Source organism: Neltuma alba, unplaced genomic scaffold (assembly GCF_004799145.2).
Source record: "Neltuma alba isolate B1F8T4 unplaced genomic scaffold, ASM479914v2 tig00000834_pilon, whole genome shotgun sequence".
Classification (NCBI taxonomy): Eukaryota; Viridiplantae; Streptophyta; class Magnoliopsida; order Fabales; family Fabaceae; genus Neltuma; species Neltuma alba.
Genome location: NW_021632214.1, coordinates 1 through 21,132, shown reverse-complemented (window position 1 = coordinate 21,132; position 21,132 = coordinate 1). Strand labels below are relative to the sequence as shown.

Below are 21,132 nucleotides of genomic sequence, written 5' to 3'. Positions count from 1 at the left end.
TAGCGCTTATATATACGCTAGAAAATGAATAACAGCTACAAAATGCAATAAAACGCTACAAAAACACCGCTACAAATGTGTCGCTGATCTCTATAAATACCATATCTTCTCTACATTCATTTACTCCATCTCTTTTCTTTCCTCTCCTATTTTCTTCATAATTCTCTCTTTTTTTCTTACTATCTCATATGGTGGTTTTTTTCTCTTTACTGTATGGTAAGTGAATTTTTTTTATAATTCATTGTATCTTTTATTTGTTTTTATTTAAAATTTACTAACATATTTATTTCTCCTTTCCTTTCAGATTTTTCTTCTCCACACTTGTCATGCCCTCCTCAACTGATTCAAATACTCATCAACCTAACACTATAGGTTCAATATTACAAAATATATCATCTTCAATTCAACTATCTTATTAAATATTCAATTAAATTATCTTATTAAATTAAATTCACTTCTTTTGACACATTCATAATTTAATTACATATTTTTATTACAAAATTTAAATATATAAATGTAACATATAACTAATTATACAAATTAACAAAAATTCTTCAACATAATTTATTTAATGGTTTTTAAAATTATAATATGAAAAACCATAAATTTTTTTTTCTGGCACGGTAAACATTTCTAGCGGTTCGAACCGCTAGAAATATTTCGTCAAATTTAAATTTTGCGCCAAAATTTCTAGCGGTTCAAACCGCTAGAAAATTTTTTGCCGCCATTCCTAAAATTCAATTGGCGGGAAAATTTATTTTCCAAAACATTTCTAGCGGTTTATAGAACCGCTAGAAATTTCCGCGCGCTACTGAAATTATTTAATTCCCGGCAAAATAGATTTGGTTTAGCAGGTTTCTAGCGGTTATAAAACCGCTAGAAAATTTTTTCCGGGACCATTTTCTAGCGGTTTTATAACCGCTAGTAATGTTTCTCCTTCAGATATTTTCTAGCGGTTAGAAACCGCTAGAAAGTTTCTATCGTTTTGACCATGATGTGTAGCGGTTGAAATAACCGCTAGAAATTTTTTCTTGCACCTGTTTTTCTAGCGGTTTCCTGAACCGCTACAAATTTGATTTGTTACGGTTAAAACCGCTAGAAATGTATCACTCTAACCGCTACAATTGACATATTTTTTTGTAGTGATAGTGTAGATCCCATAACACAAGTTGACAATACTGGACATCAGGAACATATGCAAGCTGATCAACCTGTCACATAATCTAAACCACCATAGAATGTGACAGGGAATGTTCCTAATGAGCAATCTAAACCAACTCAAGAAGTTGAATTAAGAAGGTCAACTAGAGAAAGAAGACCAGTATTACCTAGTGACTATGTTGTGTATTCTGCTGAAATTGACTATGATGATACAATTGAAAATGATCCTTAGACATTTACTCAGGCTGTGAAAAGTGAAATTACAAATTGTGGCATGATGCCATGGTTGAAGAAATGAACTCAATAGCAAACAACTATGTATTGGAGCTTGTAAAGTTACCTAGTGGGTCTAAAGCGTAAGTGGGTTTATAAAACAAAAAGAGACTCACAAGGTAATATTGATCGTTACAAAGCAAGGTTGGTTGCTAAGGGTTTCACACAAGTGGAAGGAATCAATTACAGAGAAACCTTTCTCCTGTATCAAAAAAAGATCTTTCTGCATCATCATGGCATTGGTTGCACATTTTGACTTGGAGTTACAGCATTTGGATGTTAAGACTGCCTTTCTCAATGGTGATCTTGAGGAAGAGGTCTACATGAAGCAACCTGAGGGATTTGTTGCAAAAGACAAAGAATATATGGTGTGCAAGTTAAAAAAATCGATCTATGGTCTAAAGCAAGCTTCACGACAATGGTATTTAAAGTTCCAAGAAGTGATCACATCATTTGGTTTCGATGAGAACATCATGGATGAGTGTATATACCATAAGGCTAGTGGAACCAAAATCATATTTCTGATTTTATATGTCGATGACATATTGATCTGAGACTATTGCACGAGGTAAAACAATTCTTGTTTAAGAACTTTAATATGAAGGATATGGGTAAGACATCTTATGTCATTGGCATTAAGATCCATAGGGATAGGACTCAAGGCCTTCTAGGCCTATCTCAAGAACTATATAAACAAAGTTCTTGAACGATTCAGGATGAAGAACTGTTCTACTAACATGACTCCTCTAGAAAAAGGGGATAAGTTCAGTATAGATCAATATTCCAAGACCGAGCTTAAAAAAAGAGAAATGGAAAAGGTCCCATATGCCTCAGTAGTAGGAAGCTTAATGTATGCACAGGTCTACACTAGGCCTGATATGGCTTTTGCTGTGGGCACACTGGGAAAGTACCAAAGTAATCATGGTGAGGCACATTGGATGGCTGCAAAGAAAGTGTTTAGTTATCTGCAAGGTACTAAACACTATATGCTTACATATAAGAGGACAAAGAATCTAGAAGTGATTAGTTACTCAGACTCTGATCTAGGAGGATGCATGGACACATACAAGTCCACAACTAGTTACATCTTCTTACTAGCAGAAGGAGCTATTTCATGGAAAAGTGTAAAACAAACACTAACTACTCCTTCTACTGGTGATGCTAAATACATTGCATGTTTTAAGGCAAGCTCACAAGCAATCTGGATCAAGAATTTCATTGTGGGGCTTAAGATTGTGGAATCAGTCTCTCGGTCGATTAGAATGTACTATGATAACATAGCTGCCGTGGCTATATCCAACAACAAAAGAAATAAGAGTCGAAGTAAATTCGTCAAACTGAAGTTCCTTTGCTTGAGAGAAAGAGTTATGCATGGCCAAGTTTCGGTTGAACATATCAATACAAAGAGTATCCTAGCAAATCTTTTGACTAAAGGATTGAAACCGAACGAATTTGTGTTGCATGTGCCTCACATGGGACTTCGTCCTTTATTTGATTAGCTGAGGTATGATCAATGAAATTAGTTTATGGTTTGTCATCTCTAATTGTAATTGTATATACATTTGTGTTTTGAGATTGATAAGCATGAGGCAGGAACCGAATAAACATTGAGTTTATTCATAAAGGTATAACCATTAAGTAAGGGTGTTGCTTGTAATGCATGGAAGGCAATACCCAACTTAAGGGGGCTTGTCGCCATGATTCTTGCAGTATAGCCTTAACTTATCTGAGATAAGACAATTGACATACAGTACACGGGCCAAGTGGGAGAATGTGAGATATGTTATTATTATCATTAATTATTTAGCTATTTAATTAGGAATTAATAAAATGTCCTGAGAGTGGCTCGTGGTCAGATAAGGCCCAAGCCCAGTGGGGTTATTATTACTTTCAGTCAATATTATATTTCTCTAATGGTGAGAAAATAAATTATCGTATTTTGATGGCTAAAAGTTGATAGAGCGATACATTTAGAAACAGAAAATCCTATCTACTCCCTAAGGTTCCCTGACTGGTGACGGATGAACTCGGTTGCCATCACTATGCCTATCTGTCAGTCAGAAAAGACCTAAATCAATTTTCTTCTGGCTTTAATCTATCTTGTAGCTCTCAGATTAATTAAGTAATAGCTATGGCGAGAAGTAACTCTAATCTTAAAGTCTTATAAGAGGATTCATTTTGTATTATCTGGATTGAATATATTTTATATATGTTATTTTGAATCTGTCTTACACTTGCATCTCACAATTGAACAAACACAAGTGTCAATGATTTCTTTTAGAGATATTATAATCGACAGCAAGTAAAGGGTTTTGCTGAGTGGAATGGTGGATTTGTCGAGCAATGAAAGATGGGGTTTTGAACAGATTCTTCCAATCTTTACACACGCATTGAAATCGGAATAGGGATTTTACCAGGAGCCGCTGAAGAATATTTGTGATAATTTCTTGGGGAAGATGTGGTGTGCAGTTCTCCATCAATGCGTGCTCCACGGTGCTCGACTGCCGACTGAAGGAATCCCACGAGTGACGACGGGGTGAGGGATTAGTAGGTATATATACGCAGGTGCTAAAGCTGCGTTTTATTCAATGCAGACTGACAGCATTGATTTTTTTTTTTAAAAAAAAAATTTCATTTAACCTGGTCCCCACCGAGGATAATTAATATCTGTCAGGTCAAAAAATTTCATCTATGAACCCAAACAATTATGAAATTTCGCTGTATCCCAACGATCAAAATTTCGTGGGTAAAAGAATAAAAACACCACTACTCTATATTTTTTTAAAAAAATCCTCTTTAATGGCGGAATTTTGGTTGTTAATCACTAAATTTGAGTTGTCAATCATTATACATTTTATAGGTGAATGGACAATTCAAATTCTACGATTAACAATCTAAGTTCCGTGATTTAAACCTCAAATTCGGCAATTTACTAAAAAAAAAAGAATATTCACAACCCCCAACATAATTATTTTGGTATGAATAAATAGCTCAAATTTCACAATTCACAATGTAAAGTATAGAATTTGTAACCCAAACTCAGTGATTTATAAGAAATATAAGAGCAAACAATTCAAATTCAAATTTAGAAATTTACAACCAAATTTTAGAGATTTATAAGAAAAATTGGGTAATTAGTAAGAAATACAAGAAAATCCACAACTTCAAAATAAGACAACAGTATTTTTGTCTTTCTATTCATAAATTTTTAGTTCTTAGAAGCGTATTGAAATGTTAGATTTTTTTTTTTTTTTTGGATTGAGTGATAATAATTGTCTGGCGTGGAGTTTATTGAATTCTCCTTTTCAATTTAAATGTAAATGCTTCCTAACGTATAACAATTAGCCAACCTTTATGCTATGTAAATATCAGATATTAAATGTGATAATCTCTATTAACAAAGATTTGAATCTTAGATCAACTAGAGCTACTACCTCTTCCTTCATCTTCTTTTCAAGACCCAAAATTTGGAATCAACATTATGTCGTCCCAAGAGATGCCACATACCTCATCATTTTCCTTAGACGACTCCAATCAGGTAAATCCCAGAATTCAGCTGCCGGCCTTCCATTCATGCCTTGTCGCATTAGATTTATTAATATTGGAGATTTTGTCTTTGATACAAAGATGACTCGAAGGAACTGAAAAAATCTACACATACGTATACCAACAACGAACTCAATAGGGGTTAATATGTGTAGATTCATTTCCACTAAAAGTTTGCTTAAATAGAGTAGATACTTACTGTAAACTGGGTCAACGCACTCCAATATATTTGAAATCATTCGCATATTGGCTAAATTAAAATCTCAAATAATTGATAAGCTTGAAAATCTCAAATAACATTATAAAAAGGTCAAACAAGGCAAAAAGCATTTGGTATTAAATATTAGCATTCTTCAAATATGGATGTTGTCGAGCAGTACAAGGCTTTCCAAATAATCAAAAATCAGAGCATAATATCTCCATTTTGGGATAGAAAGCATGTTGAATTCATCAGTGGTGAGATTGAACAAAACAACTTTTCCTTCATGATTCACCGGTTCACCTCCAAATGGGTATTCAACTTCAAAGACGCTGCAAACAATTTCATTTCTCCAAATAATCTCAGGAACAATACTAAACGTGAATGGATTGGGTCTGCTAGTCTACATTTTAGTCCAATTCCATCTCTCCCTGCATGGATCTGTACACTCCTCCAGCACCCATAAATCAATCAAATATGATTCAGAATTTTTAATCACAGTAGGAGAAAGGAGAGCAAGTTTGTTCTGATACATAGTAAGGCTATGGAAACATGATTGAGAGGCAGAAGTCATAGTAGGAAACGGTATCAATGTGAACAGTTCCATTGCTATGTCAAATGAAACTATTTTTCTGCCCTCCTCCACACCTTCCTTCATCCCAACCCAAAAGATAGCTCCATTACAATTGAAAGCGCTAGGATGGCTAACACAGACACCCTCTAAGTTCCCGGGTTCAACATTTGTCCATAACCCTGTCCTTAATGCATACACTTCCACTCGAGCAACCAAAAAATCAGACATGAAAAGTTTCACTATCTTGTAATCATTGACGATTGAGCTGAACCCAAATCCTACAGAAAAGGACTCACCCTCATACTTGTTCAGAGATTTTGGCACTCGATGGACCTTTCTAATGGCTGGATTCCACAACCAGAGGGAGCGTTGAGATTCACCAAAGAGTTCGACGCAAAGCAAGCCATTACTGGAATAAAGCCCAGTCCCGTAAGCCATTAAGGAATCACTGACATTTGGGCTCTCAAATTCAAGAACTTGCATCTCACGATTAAACAAACACAAGTGCCAATGATTTCTTTTAGAGATATTATAATCGACAGCGAGTAAAGGGTTTTGCTGAGTGGAATGGTGGAGGTGTTGAGCAATGAAAGATGGGGTTTTAAACTTTCCTCCCAATCTTTACACGCACATTGAAATCGGATCAGGGATTTTACCGGGAGTCGCAGAAGAATATTTGTGATAATTTCTTGGGGAAGATGTGGTGTGTCTTTCTCCATCATTGCGTGCTCCACGGTGCTCGACTGCCGACTGGTCTAAAGGAGTCTCACGAGTCACGGCGGGGTGAGGCGCTAGCAGTTATATCAGTGGCAAGGCGGTTTGCCATGTGGAATGGAACCATTAATTAATTTTTTCAAAAAAATGAAAATAAGTTTAGTTTGTTCCTATTCTCATCATAAACGAAATTGGAGACAAGAAGATAACTTTAAATTGGAAAACTTTCATTGAACCTTACTGTAAATAATTAATATCAGTCATCCTTAAAAAAATTTTTGAAATTTCGTTGCACCTCTAAGAATCAAAATTTTAAGGGTCAAAAGATAAAAATACCTTTAGTTTATTTTTAAAAATTTTTTTTGTAAATCACTAAATTTCAATTACCAATTGTTGTCAATTTTATAAGTAAATGAATAATTCTGATTTGGCAATTCACAATTCAAATTCGGTGATTTAAAAAAAAAAAAAAGGTATTCACAACCCTGGGTGTTTTGGTGCAAATGAACAATTCAATTTGCAATTCACAACTAAAATTTAGCAATTTGAAACCCAAATTTTGATGATTTATAAGAAATATAAGAGAATTCACAAACTCTAAAGAGGTGTTCGAGTAACCCCAAAAGCACTTCTCAAAAATACCTTTATACAAATCAAGACAAAATTTCTTCACATAATTACTTCATATATTATAAAAGCACTTTTAAAGTAATAGTTTTGTTTCTACCCAAATACTCTCTAAATGTAATTTTGATTGGTGCAAATGAACAAGTCAAATTATGTGATTCACAGCTAAAATTCAGTGATTTGTTAAAAAATATAAGGAAATTTACGAGTCTAAAATAAAGTAATGATATTTTTGTTTATTCACCCATAAAATTTAAGTCCTTAAGGACATAGTAAAATTTTAAAATTTTTTTAGAGGTAATTGATATTAATTGTTTAGTAAGGGTTTGTTGAATTCTCCCTTTTAAATTCAAATCTAAATGCTAATTAACATATAACAATTAGGCAAAGTGCGTGCTCTATAAATGTCGGGCACTAAATATAATTATTTCTACTTATAAGATTTTAAACGTTAGTTTAATTCATTGCAAGTGACTAGCTATTTCTGTTAAATCAATTCTTATTAGTTGAAATCGCCTCCTTTTAACAAAGCCCCGCACGGCGCACGCTTCTTCAACTAAACTTGCGATCTAACACTCTCATTAAGGAGGATGATAAAATTAAAAATTAGGTTTTTTTTCTCGAGAGAAAACTTAGGTCAAGTGCCTTAGGTCTAGTGCACCAATAAAATGCTATTATCTGGATTATTTTACGCATCAACATTTAACTTTTTAGGGACTGTTTGGTATGAAAGAAATAGAGAGGAAAATTTTTTTTAATGAGCTCATTTTAAAAAATTAAAGAAATAGAATTATAAAATTTTGTTAAAAAAATACTTCTCCAATTCTTAATATAAGACCTATTTAACTAATTTGATTAGATTAAAGAAGTTAAATAAGTTAGTTAGTTATAAAAAATATGATATGCTTTCCTCAAACACTATGATCATATTTCTAAATATCCTCTTTCTTTCTTCTAGTTGATTATGATTGATAGAGTATCCATAGGGATAATTTAGAAAAAATTGATAAATATAAGAAATATGTCTTATATTTAAGACCAAAGTTAACTCAATAATTAGGTTTTATATTAAAGACTAGAGGAGTATAAGATAAAAGAGTAAGAAAAATTAATTAGAAAATTTTAACACCACTTTTCTAATTTTTTTTAAAATGAGCTCATAAAAATTTTCCTCTTCATACCAAACAAACCTTTAAACATTCTATTAATAAAGGATTAAGGTGTAAATTTGTTTCAAAAGTTTTTATTCATGAGTATTGGGTATCCAAAAGCTTTTTTGGAGCTAATTTTTCCTAAAAGTTTAAAATCGTAATAATATTGTTTCTTATAGTTAAAAATAGGGTTAAGATGCACCCAGCACCCCTAAGTATTTTGTTAGGTGCACCCAGTGGCCTAAAGTAATTTATGGTGCAATTTTGCCATCAAAATAATTAAAATGGTGTACCGGTATCCCATGCTAACAGATTTGTTACTTTAACCGTTAAATTGATGAGTCAGCATAAGTTTGACCAAAATAATCTGACGTGGCATGTCTAATAAGCAGGTGACGTGGAATTTTTTCGGGGTTAAGGTGCATGCACTCCCAAGTATTTTTCCAGGTGCACCCAGTGACCTAAAGTAATTTATGGTACAATTTTGCCCTCAAAGTAATTAAAATGATGCACCGATATCCTATGCTAACAGACCTGTTACTTTGACCGTGAAATTGATGAGTCAGCACAAGTTTGACCAAAATAATCTGACCTAGCATGTCTAATAAGCAGGTGACATGGCTTTTCTTGTTAATTCTATTCTTTTGTCTGAATATTACTCCTCTGGTCCTATTTATAAGGCACTTCCAGCATGTTTTACATAGACCAAGGAAAAGCTTAAATTTCATTAACTCTCATTTAAATTTTAATAACTTTTCAACTTTATCCCTATTTAATATACATTATACCTTATATAAACAAAGTCAATACAATAATAAATGAGGAGTAAATTTGTACATTTACATAAAAAATTTCTCTCAGTGCCTTATAAATAAGACCAAAAAATATCTTCTCTCTCTACCCTATAAATAGGACCAGAGGAGTATCTCTGAAAAAATTTCTTACTCTGAAAAAAATTCCAAAAGCCGAAGAGAGCATTTACTGAACAGAGAAAACAAAGCAGTGGCAGATGAAAAAAATTTCACATCACCTGCTTATTAGACATACCAGGTCAAATTATTTTGGTCAAACTTGTGCTGACTCATAAATTTCACAGTCAAAGTAACAGATCTGTTAGCATAGGATACCGGTGCACCATTTTAATTATTTTGAGGACAAAATTGCACCATAAATTACTTTAGGCTACTGGGTGCACCTGGAAAAATACTTGAGGATGCTGGATGCACCTTAACCTTGAAAAAATTCCACATCACTTGCTTATTAGACATGCCACGTCAGATTATTTTGATCAAACTTGTGCTGACTCATCAATTTAACGGTCAAAGTAACGGATCTGTTAGCATGGGATACCGGTGCACTATTTTAATTATTTTGGGGCCAAAATTGCACCATAAATTACTTTAGGCTACTGGATGCACCTGACAAAATACTTGGGGGTGCTGGATGCACCTTAACCCTTAAAAATATTAACAGTCAACATTATTATTTTAACGGTTAATATAATTTTTTAATGGTAGGAGGCAATATTAAGTGAAAATTTTCAAAAATAAATTTACACTATTTAACTGTCCAACTCCAACCTATTTCTATTCATATAATCCAGTTCCTTCAAAAGCCATTTCATCGTCAGGCAAAAAAAAAAAAAAAGACGTTTCATCGTACCAAACGGGCCTCTCCGAGTCTCGAGAGAGGGAAAATGAAGTTTAACGTGAAGGCTTGGAGCGGCGGCGCGCGCGTCGGAGTACTGGAGATCGGAGGCTGTGCGAGTCCTATAGAGACGCCTGCTCTTCTCCTATCTACTCGTAAAGGCCTCCCTCACTTCATCTCCCCAGACCTTCTCTCTTCCCTCCCTTCTCCTGATTGTCGTCTTCTCCAAGTTTCTCCACTCCACTTGTAAGCACCTCACCCAACCTCATTCGTTCTTTTCATTAAATTTGTAACTAAAAGTGTACCTTCTGCTTTATCTCAATAGACATATATACTTTGGCATCATGGAAGATGAACATGAAGTTATGTAAAGAAATAGGTCCTTGTGTAAAAGGGACCTAACCGTGTAGTTATTATTAAAAAATTAATCACTACTGTAATGTTGCTTGTTTTCAACTTGGGATATCATCATTTTATTCTAAATGTATTTGGGGCTTTCAGTTTTGGTAGTTTTGGTGATTGCGTGATCATGCTTTTGTGACTAGAGTTCATCATGGTCTGTAACCATAGGCAACAAACGGGTTGCATTATGACAATAGTGGTGTTGGCGTGTGCTACTTTGGGGCAATTATCATGCTATGGTGAAGGTGGAGTTGGTTGAGAAACTCTAGAACTGAAAGTGCATTTTGGTTGTAATAATCATGGTTGCAGCAACATTGTGGTAACCAATTTTTACTGGAGGCATTTGGTGCAGGACATCAATATAAATAAGAACACAACAGAGATGTTGTTTTTATTTTTTAAAGTTGAGAGATTTTGAGAGAAAGCAGCTCTAATTTTTATTCATGAGATAGCAATTACATATATATAGAGGAGTAGAAGAGATGTAATCAGATCTAATCCCCTAAAATCCTCCTAGAATCATGGGATACATAAACTGAAATGATACGTAATAAATCCTCCTAGAATCATGGGATACATGAACTGAAATAATACATAATAAATGCAGATATGATCCTAGGAAATAATCACTATATTCTTAAATAGGAAAACTAGGTTAACACATCGGAAGAGCCCATATGATGACGGCAGGCCCATTACCAACAAAAGTTTAATGTATGGGTACTTCTTACATAGGAATTTCCATTGAGGTCCCTTAATATTTGAATTTATCTTAACTAACCTAACATGTTTTATGTTTAGATTAGCTCCTAATGTAGACAAGTTCGGATTGCTGACACTACCTAGTGGGATAAGACATGTTTTTTTGGCCAACATATAGTACTTTATACTTAGCTGATCACATGTTTGGTTTGTGATAATAGTATTATTAATGCAGCCTAAGCCCATGTATACTAAATTTTATTGGTCTTTAGGTAGTAACCTTCATTTTTAGGCTCTTTTCCACCCATGTTTGTGAAATTTAGTACTGTTTGCTAATTACTAATTAGAATTTTTCTCCCCTTGAGTTTTGTTGCTTAGCCTAGAGGCATTTTGGGCCCCGTGGTGAGAATTGGGTCTCAGCTGCAGATCATTTCATTTATTAGGTATAATGTGTATTCTTCGTTTCACCTAGAGACTTATATGCCTATGAAAGGGCCATCTTGAATTCTCATCCATTTCAAAAATGCAAGAAAATTATACCTGGTCTAATTTCTTCTTCAAATAAAACAAAAGGAAAAATTAAACTGAAAAATAAATTAGAGAAGAAGAATAATACAAGGTACATTGGCTTTCGGATCTAATTGCGTGTGCTTTTCTTTTTAGAACAATTGTGTAAGATGAAGTAGTCACTCATCAGTTTTAGACCCACCAGATCTTTGAGTGCAAACTGCAAATGAGGAAAAAATGGCGCTCAGGAAATTCATTCCTGTACAGAAATGTTAGCGATTGCTATATTATATCACCGGTTTGTGTTGAGTAACCTATCCCAAATGTGCTTCTGCAGTTTGGAAGGACTTCCTACAAAAAATATATCAAAAATAGGGGGGCTCCATCGATTGCTCAGTTTGCATGGATATGGAATTGCAGCTGTAGTTAGGGATTCTATTAGCTGTCTTCCTGAGTGTATTGGAAGTACCAAACTTGGGGCATCTTTTGAAACCCCCTGTGGTCGTCTCTTGGTAAAATCAACATGTACTTGCTGGATAAATTGATTATTTCATTGTTTTTGTTTTGAATAATGGTGAATGTAATGAAGGTTATTTATTTTGACAGATTAAACCCAAAGATTATATGGAAATGATTTCACACATGAGGCCAAACATATGGGTTGCTTTGGCTGATGAAGTACCTGCTTGGGTATCAGATAAAAGGAACAAGACCTCAGTAGACCGAACTGTCAGATGGCTTGATGACTGCCTTGCATTGAATCTGGTAAAGGAAAATGCATGATTACATGCTATATTTTTATTCGTCTTTCTGTTAGAATGGAATGAAGTTCCTCATGAATTAATTATGGTTGTTTGGTTCAAGATGGTTGGAAGGATTTCCTTTTCCATATTATCTGTTTTGCTATGATTTTAGCATTACTACTTGAATGTCCTTGATCTTTTAATAATCTAGGCTTGTTCTTTTTTATTCATTTGGTAAGTCAACGAGTTTGTTATTTTCTCTTGGCTCCGTGGATGATGAAGAAAATTCAGAGTAATTAGAGCTCTGAAATCTTAGGTTATTCAGTATAGAACAGAAGCATCGATTTTTTTAAATTAAAATAAATTTAGTTTGTTCCTACCCTTATCATATATGAAATTGAAGGTAGCAGGATAAATTAATTTTAAATTTAAATCTAATTGCTATCTAACGTAGCAATTACATAACAATTAGTTAGCGTCTGTACTCTGTGTTAGAGTTGCACAGCACCTGGACTCCTTCTAAGGCCTGAAACTCCCATGCCTATTTTTAATAAAGGCCCACATGCTTCTTGAGTGAATGGTGCTGTTTGTTAGAGGTTTTATATTATATCTAGATAGATATATAAATTTGTGGGACATATCAATTACAAGTCATACTCTTGCTCTCGCTTTTCATCATAAGTGGGAGGGAGAAAAGAATTGCAACGCATGCTTCATTGATTGACTTAGGGCTTACCATTCATCCTTGCAGCCTAAAGTATGAGTTTTCTAATGTCGTCTTGTCAGCTTTGTTTTGACATTGGTCATTGATAAGTTTGTTTATAGTATATTCACTTTGTGAGTAAGCACTATGGCATCGATGTGATAGAATTAATTAAAATGGACATGCATTTATCTTTCAAAATCCAGGAAGGCGGATGTGCCTTTGGTGCCATTGTTGGAGGTTCATATTTGGAAGAGCGGAAGCATTGTGCAATGGAGGTAGCCAAGCGAAATGTATCAGGTTCTTCCTTTTTTCTGAAAAGATAACGAACTATGTTAACATTTTATATTATTTTATTATTTACCACATGAGTTTCAAACGTACTGAAGAATTATGCAAAGATTTTGGAACGTACCATTAAGTAATTATTGGATAAATATTACACACCATTTATGTCTATTTACAGCTCGAGTTTTGTTGGTAGTGAAAAATGATATAAATATGGTGAAATTTGCTACTGAGTAATTATTACAGACCAGTGATCCCTTGTTAGCCTAGATTATGGTAGATGCAGCTCATCTTTTGGATATGGGACAAACTGGTTTACTCTGACATGTCTATATAAATTTATGCATCTTTCTTTTTCCTTGTCTTCTACTGTTTCTCAGACGGAGTGATCAGTTATCATTGGTCCTTTGATATGTTGCTATGAAGTATTACTACTTAGAGACTTGTATTTTCTTGGTTAAGAATATCTTATAGTGATTAGTGAAAAGCTTAGTAAACTAATACATTTTTCCTATAATAATATTGGCCCCTTTTTCAACTAATATTTTCATCTTTTTGCATGGGTTTCTGTCTGGAGTGGAAGAAAAAAATTCTCTGAGTGTATGACTGAATATCTTTTATTTCCTCTTATCACTAGTCACGTAATCCTTTTTCCTTTTATTGTCTCACAACCTTAACTGAATACAGCCTTGGTAACGAGCTGGAAATGTGACATTGTACTTAATTACTTATATTACGTCCACAATTTCCATACTGACTGACTGTTGGTTATCTTAAAGTTGAAGCGGCCATTTTCTTGAGTCATAATCACACATTTCGGTTTTCAAATAATTATCCACATATATTGTTGTGGACAACTCAATAATGGAACTGCAATAATTTATGCAGGTTATTGGATTGGAGGTTTTGGGCTTGGAGAGAGCATTGATGAACGACCTCCTCTTCTTACTGCTATTATGGTAAGATGCTTTGTGTTTCTGAAGTGGGAACTAAAGCCTAATATATATTAATTTAGTTGGTGCCTGGAGGAGCCCCAAGCTAAAGCATAACATTAGATAAGTATTTTAACTTCTCTGTAGAGTGGATATTATTGATGCTGATATGAGCTACTATTTTCGAACCACCTCAAACAATCTCCTACCATTTTCTCTTCAATAGATACCATGCCAATTCTTCCTTGTACGTGTTCAGTACAAATTTTATCTTTAGTTACATAAAAAAACATTTTGGTCTGCGTGATTTGGTTAGTTGTTACTTATATAAAAGATCAAAGGGAGAACCTTATTAGGTACTTTTTTTTATCATAAATAACTTCGGTAGCATTTCTCCATTTGAACCACCCACCTTGATTTCTAGATTACACATCTCCACAAGTTCACCATCCTTTTGTACAATTGATTCCAAATATCTAAACTTTGTTACCTGTGGAGTGATTTGATCTCCCATTTTAATCTCAAAATCACTTCTAACTTCCCATCTCATAAAAAATGAAGTGCACAAATGGGAATATTTTGATTAATTATGGAGATAAATCGGCAGATGTATTCTATGGTGATATTTACTCGCATATTTTCTGAGTTAGCACCTCTCATGCCACGGTATAATGTTAGTGACATGTCGAGTTTGAAAAAGCTTGGTTTCCTTTTATCATATTATCTGTGTCTTTTCATCATTCTGTAGATAAATTTTGCCCATTTACGTTCCAATTTTTTTTTTTTGGGGGGGTGTTTGGCTGTTGAAATGCTTTCAGGACTCCTCAAAATGTTGCATCACAATTATAAATTCCCATATGCGGTTCAAGTTCTGAGAAAATATTCCTAAAGAATATTGCTCTGCTAGGTATCCAATATTCTGATACATGTCTCATTTTCATTTTTTTAAATTTGAAATTCAAAAGTTTCTTCTTTTTCATTTTATTTTGACATGGGAGCCGTACATACAAAGGAGATTGTGGCTTTACAAGTCAATCAACCAATCATATATCTAAAAGAGAAACAGAAGTTAAAAAACGCATAATATAGGTAGCATGATACGCAGAAATTGGAAGGAAAAAAAAACTAAGTTGACTAGATTACTGGAATGCTGAAACCCCGTGTGATGAACAAACCGGGGGATAATCAGAAAAAAAAGGGCTCATGATGAGCACATAATTATGAGGTTCCAACACTCCCTCTCAAACTAGGTTACTTAGGAGTTGGGACTTATTATCTTCTCAAGTCTCGAATCCCACTTGACCATCAGACCTGAAAAATCTTCTCTGAACTGTTGAGCAGTTTTTTGCAAAAATTTTCATTGCTCTCATGAATATAGACTACTTTCAAGTTGCCAGAGCTCTGGCTCTAGAGACACTTAAGTTATTAAAGGTCTTTTAATCCCTCAAACAAAACTTTGGAGAGGTGTTTTCTTATTAATTTTCTTTGACACAAAGCCACATGCGCATACAAGCTGCTGCTTCTTGTTTTTTCTTCTTTTTGTGAAACTCAGGCATGTTTTATATTTGAACATAGTGGTAGAAAATTGATGTTTTCTTTGGCTATCATGGATAACATGATGACTTATTCTCAGGATATCTTGCCAGATGATAAGCCACGCATGGTCTGTGGGCTTGGACTTCCAGGTACCTTGTTTAATGTAGCTAATTCTTTTGGTTCATTGTCATTAATTTTTTATGCAAAATGTCATATTTAGTTGGTGTTACGACCCACCTACTGGGTTTGGCATTTTAAGTGGCATGATCATATAGAGTGAGGGAGACATGGTTTTAATTCAGCTGATGGTTGACCTAGGAATGGGTTAGTAAGTAAATAATTCATGACTATCATTTTATTCATCTTTTTCTTATCCATATATTAATATCTGTTCTTTAAAATGTTTATAAGAAAAAAATGAAATTCCTTACAAGTGTGTTCTTTCTTTATTCAGCCAGAATGAATAGAAATTTATTTCATGTAAAAATAATTTTAACTTTACAGAGGAGGTCTTGCAAGGAATAGCTGCTGGAATCGATCTTTTTGACTCAACGTAAGTTGCTAAGCCTACTTTATATTTTTACCTACAACAACGCGATCTTTACAGTATTTTGTTCTATTATGAAATTAGGATGGTTGATGAGATAATTTGCAGGTACATATATTCCCTCACACTTGGAGGATATGCACTTACCTTTCCACTGGACAAAGATGGGAATCGTTATAATCTGCAGTTGAGTCAAATAGGAAGTGACTCGACCAAAATTAATTTAAGAGCTACTGTTTATAGGTAACATGATAAACTGTTCAACATTTTTATTTTATTTTTTTATGTTTTAGTATGCTAATACTGGTATGGGTTTGAAATTTTAATCAGCAGGTAATGTAAAGTGACACTAGTCTTGAGGTCAATGCAAAATATTATTGGGTCATTCTTGTTAGTAAATCTAGATGTTTTGGGAACCCTAATGGAATTTGTGTCTTTTAGTGGCTCAAAGACTAGAGTTATTCTTGTTAGTAAAGTGGCACTAAACCTGAGGCCAATGCAAAATATTAACGTTCAACGTTCAATGTTCACTTGTTGCTGGCTTTATGACAGTTTGATAAGCTTTCCTTTAAGCTTAAAAGGTTTATTATGGTCATAAACAACTTATGATGCCTTTTTTTTTTAAAATTTTTTTTTTTAATTTCAACCATCCAGTCCTACGCATAACATTTTTATCAATTTCACTGCCATTTTGTAATATGATTCCAAAGACCTAAATTTTGACAGTCGTGATATTTATTGGTAGTATTTTGTTTGTACGAGCTCCGTTCTACAAGAGAATAGTGTTATTTCTGAACTATGGAGCTAGTTTGTTTTATTAACTCGTAATTATAGCCATTGGAATGACATTTGAACTAAATTTGTGTAGTAACTTTGAACTCATTTTAAGTGATGGAAATGCTATAATTATAGCTACTGTCTTTTTAATTTTTTACCCCTTCCTTTTCATGCAGGAAAGACATGTCTCCCATTCTAGGAAACTGCACCTGCTATACATGCCAGAACCATACCAAAGCATACATCAATCACCTACTCAACGTTCACGAAATGCTGGCACAAATCCTACTAGACATGTATGAATATCTTTGCTCAGATACTCTCTCTACTCTTATTTGTAAGCAACTATTAACAACTTTACATGGATTAAAGAACTTAGTTAAAATTAGTTATTTTTGGTAAAATGTCAAAATTACCCTCAATATAGTTAGTTGGGGATTCTATGTGGAAGAAATTAATGCTTCAAAAAGATATGTTATGCCATGAAACACGTTGAATTCCTGATGACAAGAACCAGGTGAGTAATATTGTTACAAACGGAGTTACCATAAATCTGTGCTCTGACATATTAGTTCTGGGGTATTGCACTATTTCTGGTTATAATGGCGTTGATAAATTTATTATATTGAATTTTGCAGCCACAATACACACCACTATTTGCTGTTCTTTCGTCTGATAAGGGCAACGATCAAAGACGGAAGCTTTGAACAATTTCGGCAGACATTCATAGAGAGCAGGCGCAACCATTTGAAAGGGGAAGCTGTTCCTGCTTAGTGCATCCTAATTTTGCAGAAGATTTTGCTTTTAGGGTTTATGCTTAACCTGACGAGGATCTCATGTATCATACAGAGCTTAAGAAATGAGTTGTATTATAGCATGTAGATTTGATGATCTTTTTGGACCCAAAACAGCAAATTGTATGTTATGCGGCTACATTAGTTCTCTTCGTTTTTCCTTTTTGTCTTCGGCGTTAAAAACGTTAGTTATGTCTTACAAGTTGCTTGTTAATTTGTTATTATGTACCCTCTCAAGTAATTAATATAGAAGTTATTTAATTAATTTAGGTATATTAAAAAAACCAAATAAATTGGCTAATTATAACAAATGTGACATGATTTTTTTTAAAGTATTCTTTTATAACATTGGATTATTTATTAATTTATAAGTTAAATAAATTCATTCAGATAGAAATGATCAATATGATAAATAAATTGGATTGAGATTTTATATTTATAATTAAATTTAACATTATAACTGGCTCTTATATAAGATATTCGAGAAAGTATTTCACTTATATTAAACCACGTCAATAATGTGATTGCGCAATTTAGTTCCCCAAGCATATTTTTCTGGATTGTATGTTTAAGAATAAAACATAAGTAGATATTTCAATGAACACACGATGAAGGTGCTCATGTACTTACCCATGAACTTTTGTTCCTATATGTATGGTATAAAGCTGATAATATATATATATATATATATATGTATATATATGTGTATATATGTATGGTATAAAAATGTGAAGGGTTCTTTTTCTCTTTCCCATGTTTTTTGGGTATTTGGAGGAAATTAGAGTTAGTTATATATGAAATATTGTATGAGTGGGACTATTTACTAATTAAAATGCACTTCGTGTATCCATTAGCATTTGCAATATGTTGGCAAAAATAAAAAATACAAATAAGCATTTGAAATATAATTGAACAATTAAGCATCCTCAAGTATTAGACAACAATAAAGAAGCAAACTAGAAGATGAATCTTATTATTGTTTCTGTTGCTGGCTTGCTGCAGCCACTACAAAAAATTGCATTATTTTATTTATGATTATGATTTAGAAATATAATGTCTTGAAATATTTTTATTTAAAAAAAATAATTTAAAGGACTATATAAAATATGGATGCATTTTAAAAGTTCATTTAATTTTTTTTTCCTCACTGGTTGTGGTCGGGCCTGGGGCCCTGGACTAACTCACAATTTTATGAAAATAAGAAAATTTTATATGTAGAAAATAAGAAAAGTGTTATGAAAATAAGAAAAATATTATATGTAGAAGATAAAAGAGAACGGAAGAGAAAGAGGGAGTAATCTTTTATTTACTTCAAAAAATAAATCTACATAATTGTAAAATACAAAACATTTGGAGATTATGTCTATCTATCTATTTAATCATAGAAAATTCCTAAAAAGCCATTCATGTTGTAGGTTGGCTTTTAGTGTGAAATGTCAACAGATAGCTTTTGAAAGGTTATGAATATCTACACTTAATACTGTACTCTTTCGGTTCATTTTTATAAGAGGCAATTGTCCAAATTAATTAAAATTAGTTAAAAATAATAAATATATAAAAAATGTAATATTTTTGCCAAAAATATTTTCATTTATGTGGAAGAGAGAATGTATAAAAATTAAATATAATGAGCATTATTTAATAGAAGTAATATGAGAATTCAACAAATAAAATTTGAAATAACCTTTAAATGTTTCTTGTAAAAGAAAAGATGCACCACTTCACAATTGTCCCTTGAAAAAAAGGAATGGAGAGAAGGAGAGTAATATTTATAACAAAAAGCAAGTTTTTTCTTTTTATCTAATATACACATTTTTTTAAAATTTTGTCACTCAGTATTTTCATAAAAATTTGTTAAATACTACTATAAAAAATAAAATCTATTTTCCTTAAACTTCTGTCTTTCAATTTTTGTGGAAACGTTAAAAATTTGAAAAAGGAAAAGAAATTTTGGCTCTACCCCTGCCTTCTTAATATAGGCACATCAATATATATCGTTGGCAAAAATGTAGATAGATTAATAATTTTCAATGCACTTACTTCGAATAAAAAACTCAAGAAATCGTCACTATATTGCAGTTCCTGGGGTTTCTGGAGCTTCTGTGCCTTGCTTCTTCTCCATAGGCTTTACTAGGTGTTTGAGCAAAGTAGGCATTTCGTGAGATATGGAAGACATAGAGGATCTGTTAATTGGAAGCGGGGACGGATCTCCGCCGGGTTTTCGCTTGCCCGTAACCTCCGTTGGAATGAACCCAAAGAAGAATAGGAACAAGGGTAATCTAAGTCACAAGCTTTCTCAAATCCATGACTCCACTTCTGCTAGCTCGTTGTCCCCAAAAATCCCCGGCACTCAGGTCCATTCTCATTGAATCTCTCTCCTTCCTCCTTCTTGAAAGTTCTTGACTAAGTTTGTCTGTGTTGATGCTGCAGACCATATTTATAAAGACCTTCGGATGCTCCCATAACCAGGTAATGCTCAATTTGCACGATTCTTTCTTTTCTTGAGCAGGCCTTAAGCTACTTCACTGCTAATTGTGTGTTGGTTTACTGAAATGTTTTCAATGCTCTTGAGGATAGTTGGGTATGGTTTCTGGAGATTGCCCTTTTTAAGTTCATAGTTTATTGTACTATCAATTTTTAATGTCGTAATCCTTATTTCTTGATAGAGCTATTGGCTTATTGAGCTAGACCATAAAGTATTTATGAGCTAATATTAAAGGTGAAGAGTGCATAGCCAGTCCCATGCATATTAAAACCCCATGCTCGCACGCACCCCCACGCATCTTCCTACGTTACATCCAGCTCTGATTTAGGAACTGATCATGCTTCTTTAGAAGCTTTTTCTTCGTTGTATGAACTTTTGAGGGTGAGTATTGTACCCTGTGTTTAATTGGTCTCAATCAATAATTTTCATGTACTGTATGAACAGAGTGATAGTGAATATATGGCTGGTCAGCTTTTAGCATTTGGCTATACCTTGAGCGATAATCCTGAAGAAGCAGACCTATGGCTGATAAATACGTAAGGCCTTTAGCTTTCTCACTCTGTTTCTGTGTTTTCCCCCCTGTAATTTTTTATCATACATTATATTGAGGCAGTAAATTGTGAAACTAAATCATATTTTAGTTCATGGCTTAAGTTTGATACCTCCCATATTTCTATTCCAAAGTTTCTGAATTTTACATGATAGATTAATCAATGAATTTATTAACTCTGAATTGAATAGTCTTCCATTTTTTGGTGTAATTCTTGAGCATGCAAGGAGGCCCAACATCTCAGGACCATCAACTGATGCTAATGAAAATAAAA

General features: G+C 33.5%; 3 protein-coding genes across 4 annotated transcripts; 2 read left to right on the top strand and 1 right to left on the bottom strand.

Annotated features, from left to right (window-relative positions):
- Positions 1-5,582: 5,582 nt before the first annotated feature.
- LOC114746522 (F-box/kelch-repeat protein At3g06240-like) lies at positions 5,583-6,236 on the bottom strand. The gene has a single exon (XM_028934743.1). It carries the CDS (start codon positions 6,234-6,236, stop codon positions 5,583-5,585), a length of 654 nt encoding a protein of 217 aa, XP_028790576.1.
- A 3,705-nt stretch (positions 6,237-9,941) lies between these two features.
- Positions 9,942-18,088, top strand: LOC114746621 (queuine tRNA-ribosyltransferase accessory subunit 2-like). Of its 2 annotated transcripts, none has more exons than XM_028934853.1 (10): positions 9,942-10,138; positions 11,841-12,015; positions 12,110-12,268; positions 13,156-13,249; positions 14,126-14,196; positions 15,803-15,854; positions 16,210-16,258; positions 16,361-16,495; positions 17,206-17,325; positions 17,668-18,088. In XM_028934853.1, exons 1-10 carry the CDS (start codon positions 9,942-9,944, stop codon positions 17,801-17,803), a joined length of 1,188 nt encoding a protein of 395 aa, XP_028790686.1. In that variant the 3' UTR covers positions 17,804-18,088. The 2 variants fall into 2 exon arrangements, with proteins under 2 accessions (XP_028790686.1, XP_028790695.1); XM_028934862.1 differs by lacking the exon at positions 9,942-10,138 and adding an exon at positions 11,375-11,439.
- Positions 18,089-19,914: 1,826 nt separating this feature from the next.
- Positions 19,915-21,109, top strand: LOC114746493 (threonylcarbamoyladenosine tRNA methylthiotransferase-like). The gene is made up of 3 exons (XM_028934713.1): positions 19,915-20,177; positions 20,254-20,292; positions 20,753-21,109. The coding sequence occupies exons 1-3, from the start codon at positions 19,989-19,991 to the stop codon at positions 20,846-20,848; spliced, it is 324 nt and encodes a 107-aa protein (XP_028790546.1). The 5' UTR covers positions 19,915-19,988; the 3' UTR covers positions 20,849-21,109.
- Positions 21,110-21,132: the final 23 nt, after the last annotated feature.

Coding starts and splice junctions, on each gene's coding strand:
- LOC114746522 (XM_028934743.1), bottom strand. CDS start 6,236: ATGCAAGTTCTTGAATTTGAGAGCCCAAATGTCAGTGATTCCTTAATG.
- LOC114746621 (XM_028934853.1), top strand. CDS start 9,942: ATGAAGTTTAACGTGAAGGCTTGGAGCGGCGGCGCGCGCGTCGGAGTA. Junction 13,250..14,125: donor AGCCAAGCGAAATGTATCAG/GTTCTTCCTTTT, acceptor TAATTTATGCAG/GTTATTGGATTGGAGGTTTT. Junction 17,326..17,667: donor GCACAAATCCTACTAGACAT/GTATGAATATCT, acceptor TGAATTTTGCAG/CCACAATACACACCACTATT.
- LOC114746493 (XM_028934713.1), top strand. CDS start 19,989: ATGGAAGACATAGAGGATCTGTTAATTGGAAGCGGGGACGGATCTCCG. Junction 20,178..20,253: donor CAAAAATCCCCGGCACTCAG/GTCCATTCTCAT, acceptor TTGATGCTGCAG/ACCATATTTATAAAGACCTT. Junction 20,293..20,752: donor TCGGATGCTCCCATAACCAG/GTAATGCTCAAT, acceptor CTGTATGAACAG/AGTGATAGTGAATATATGGC.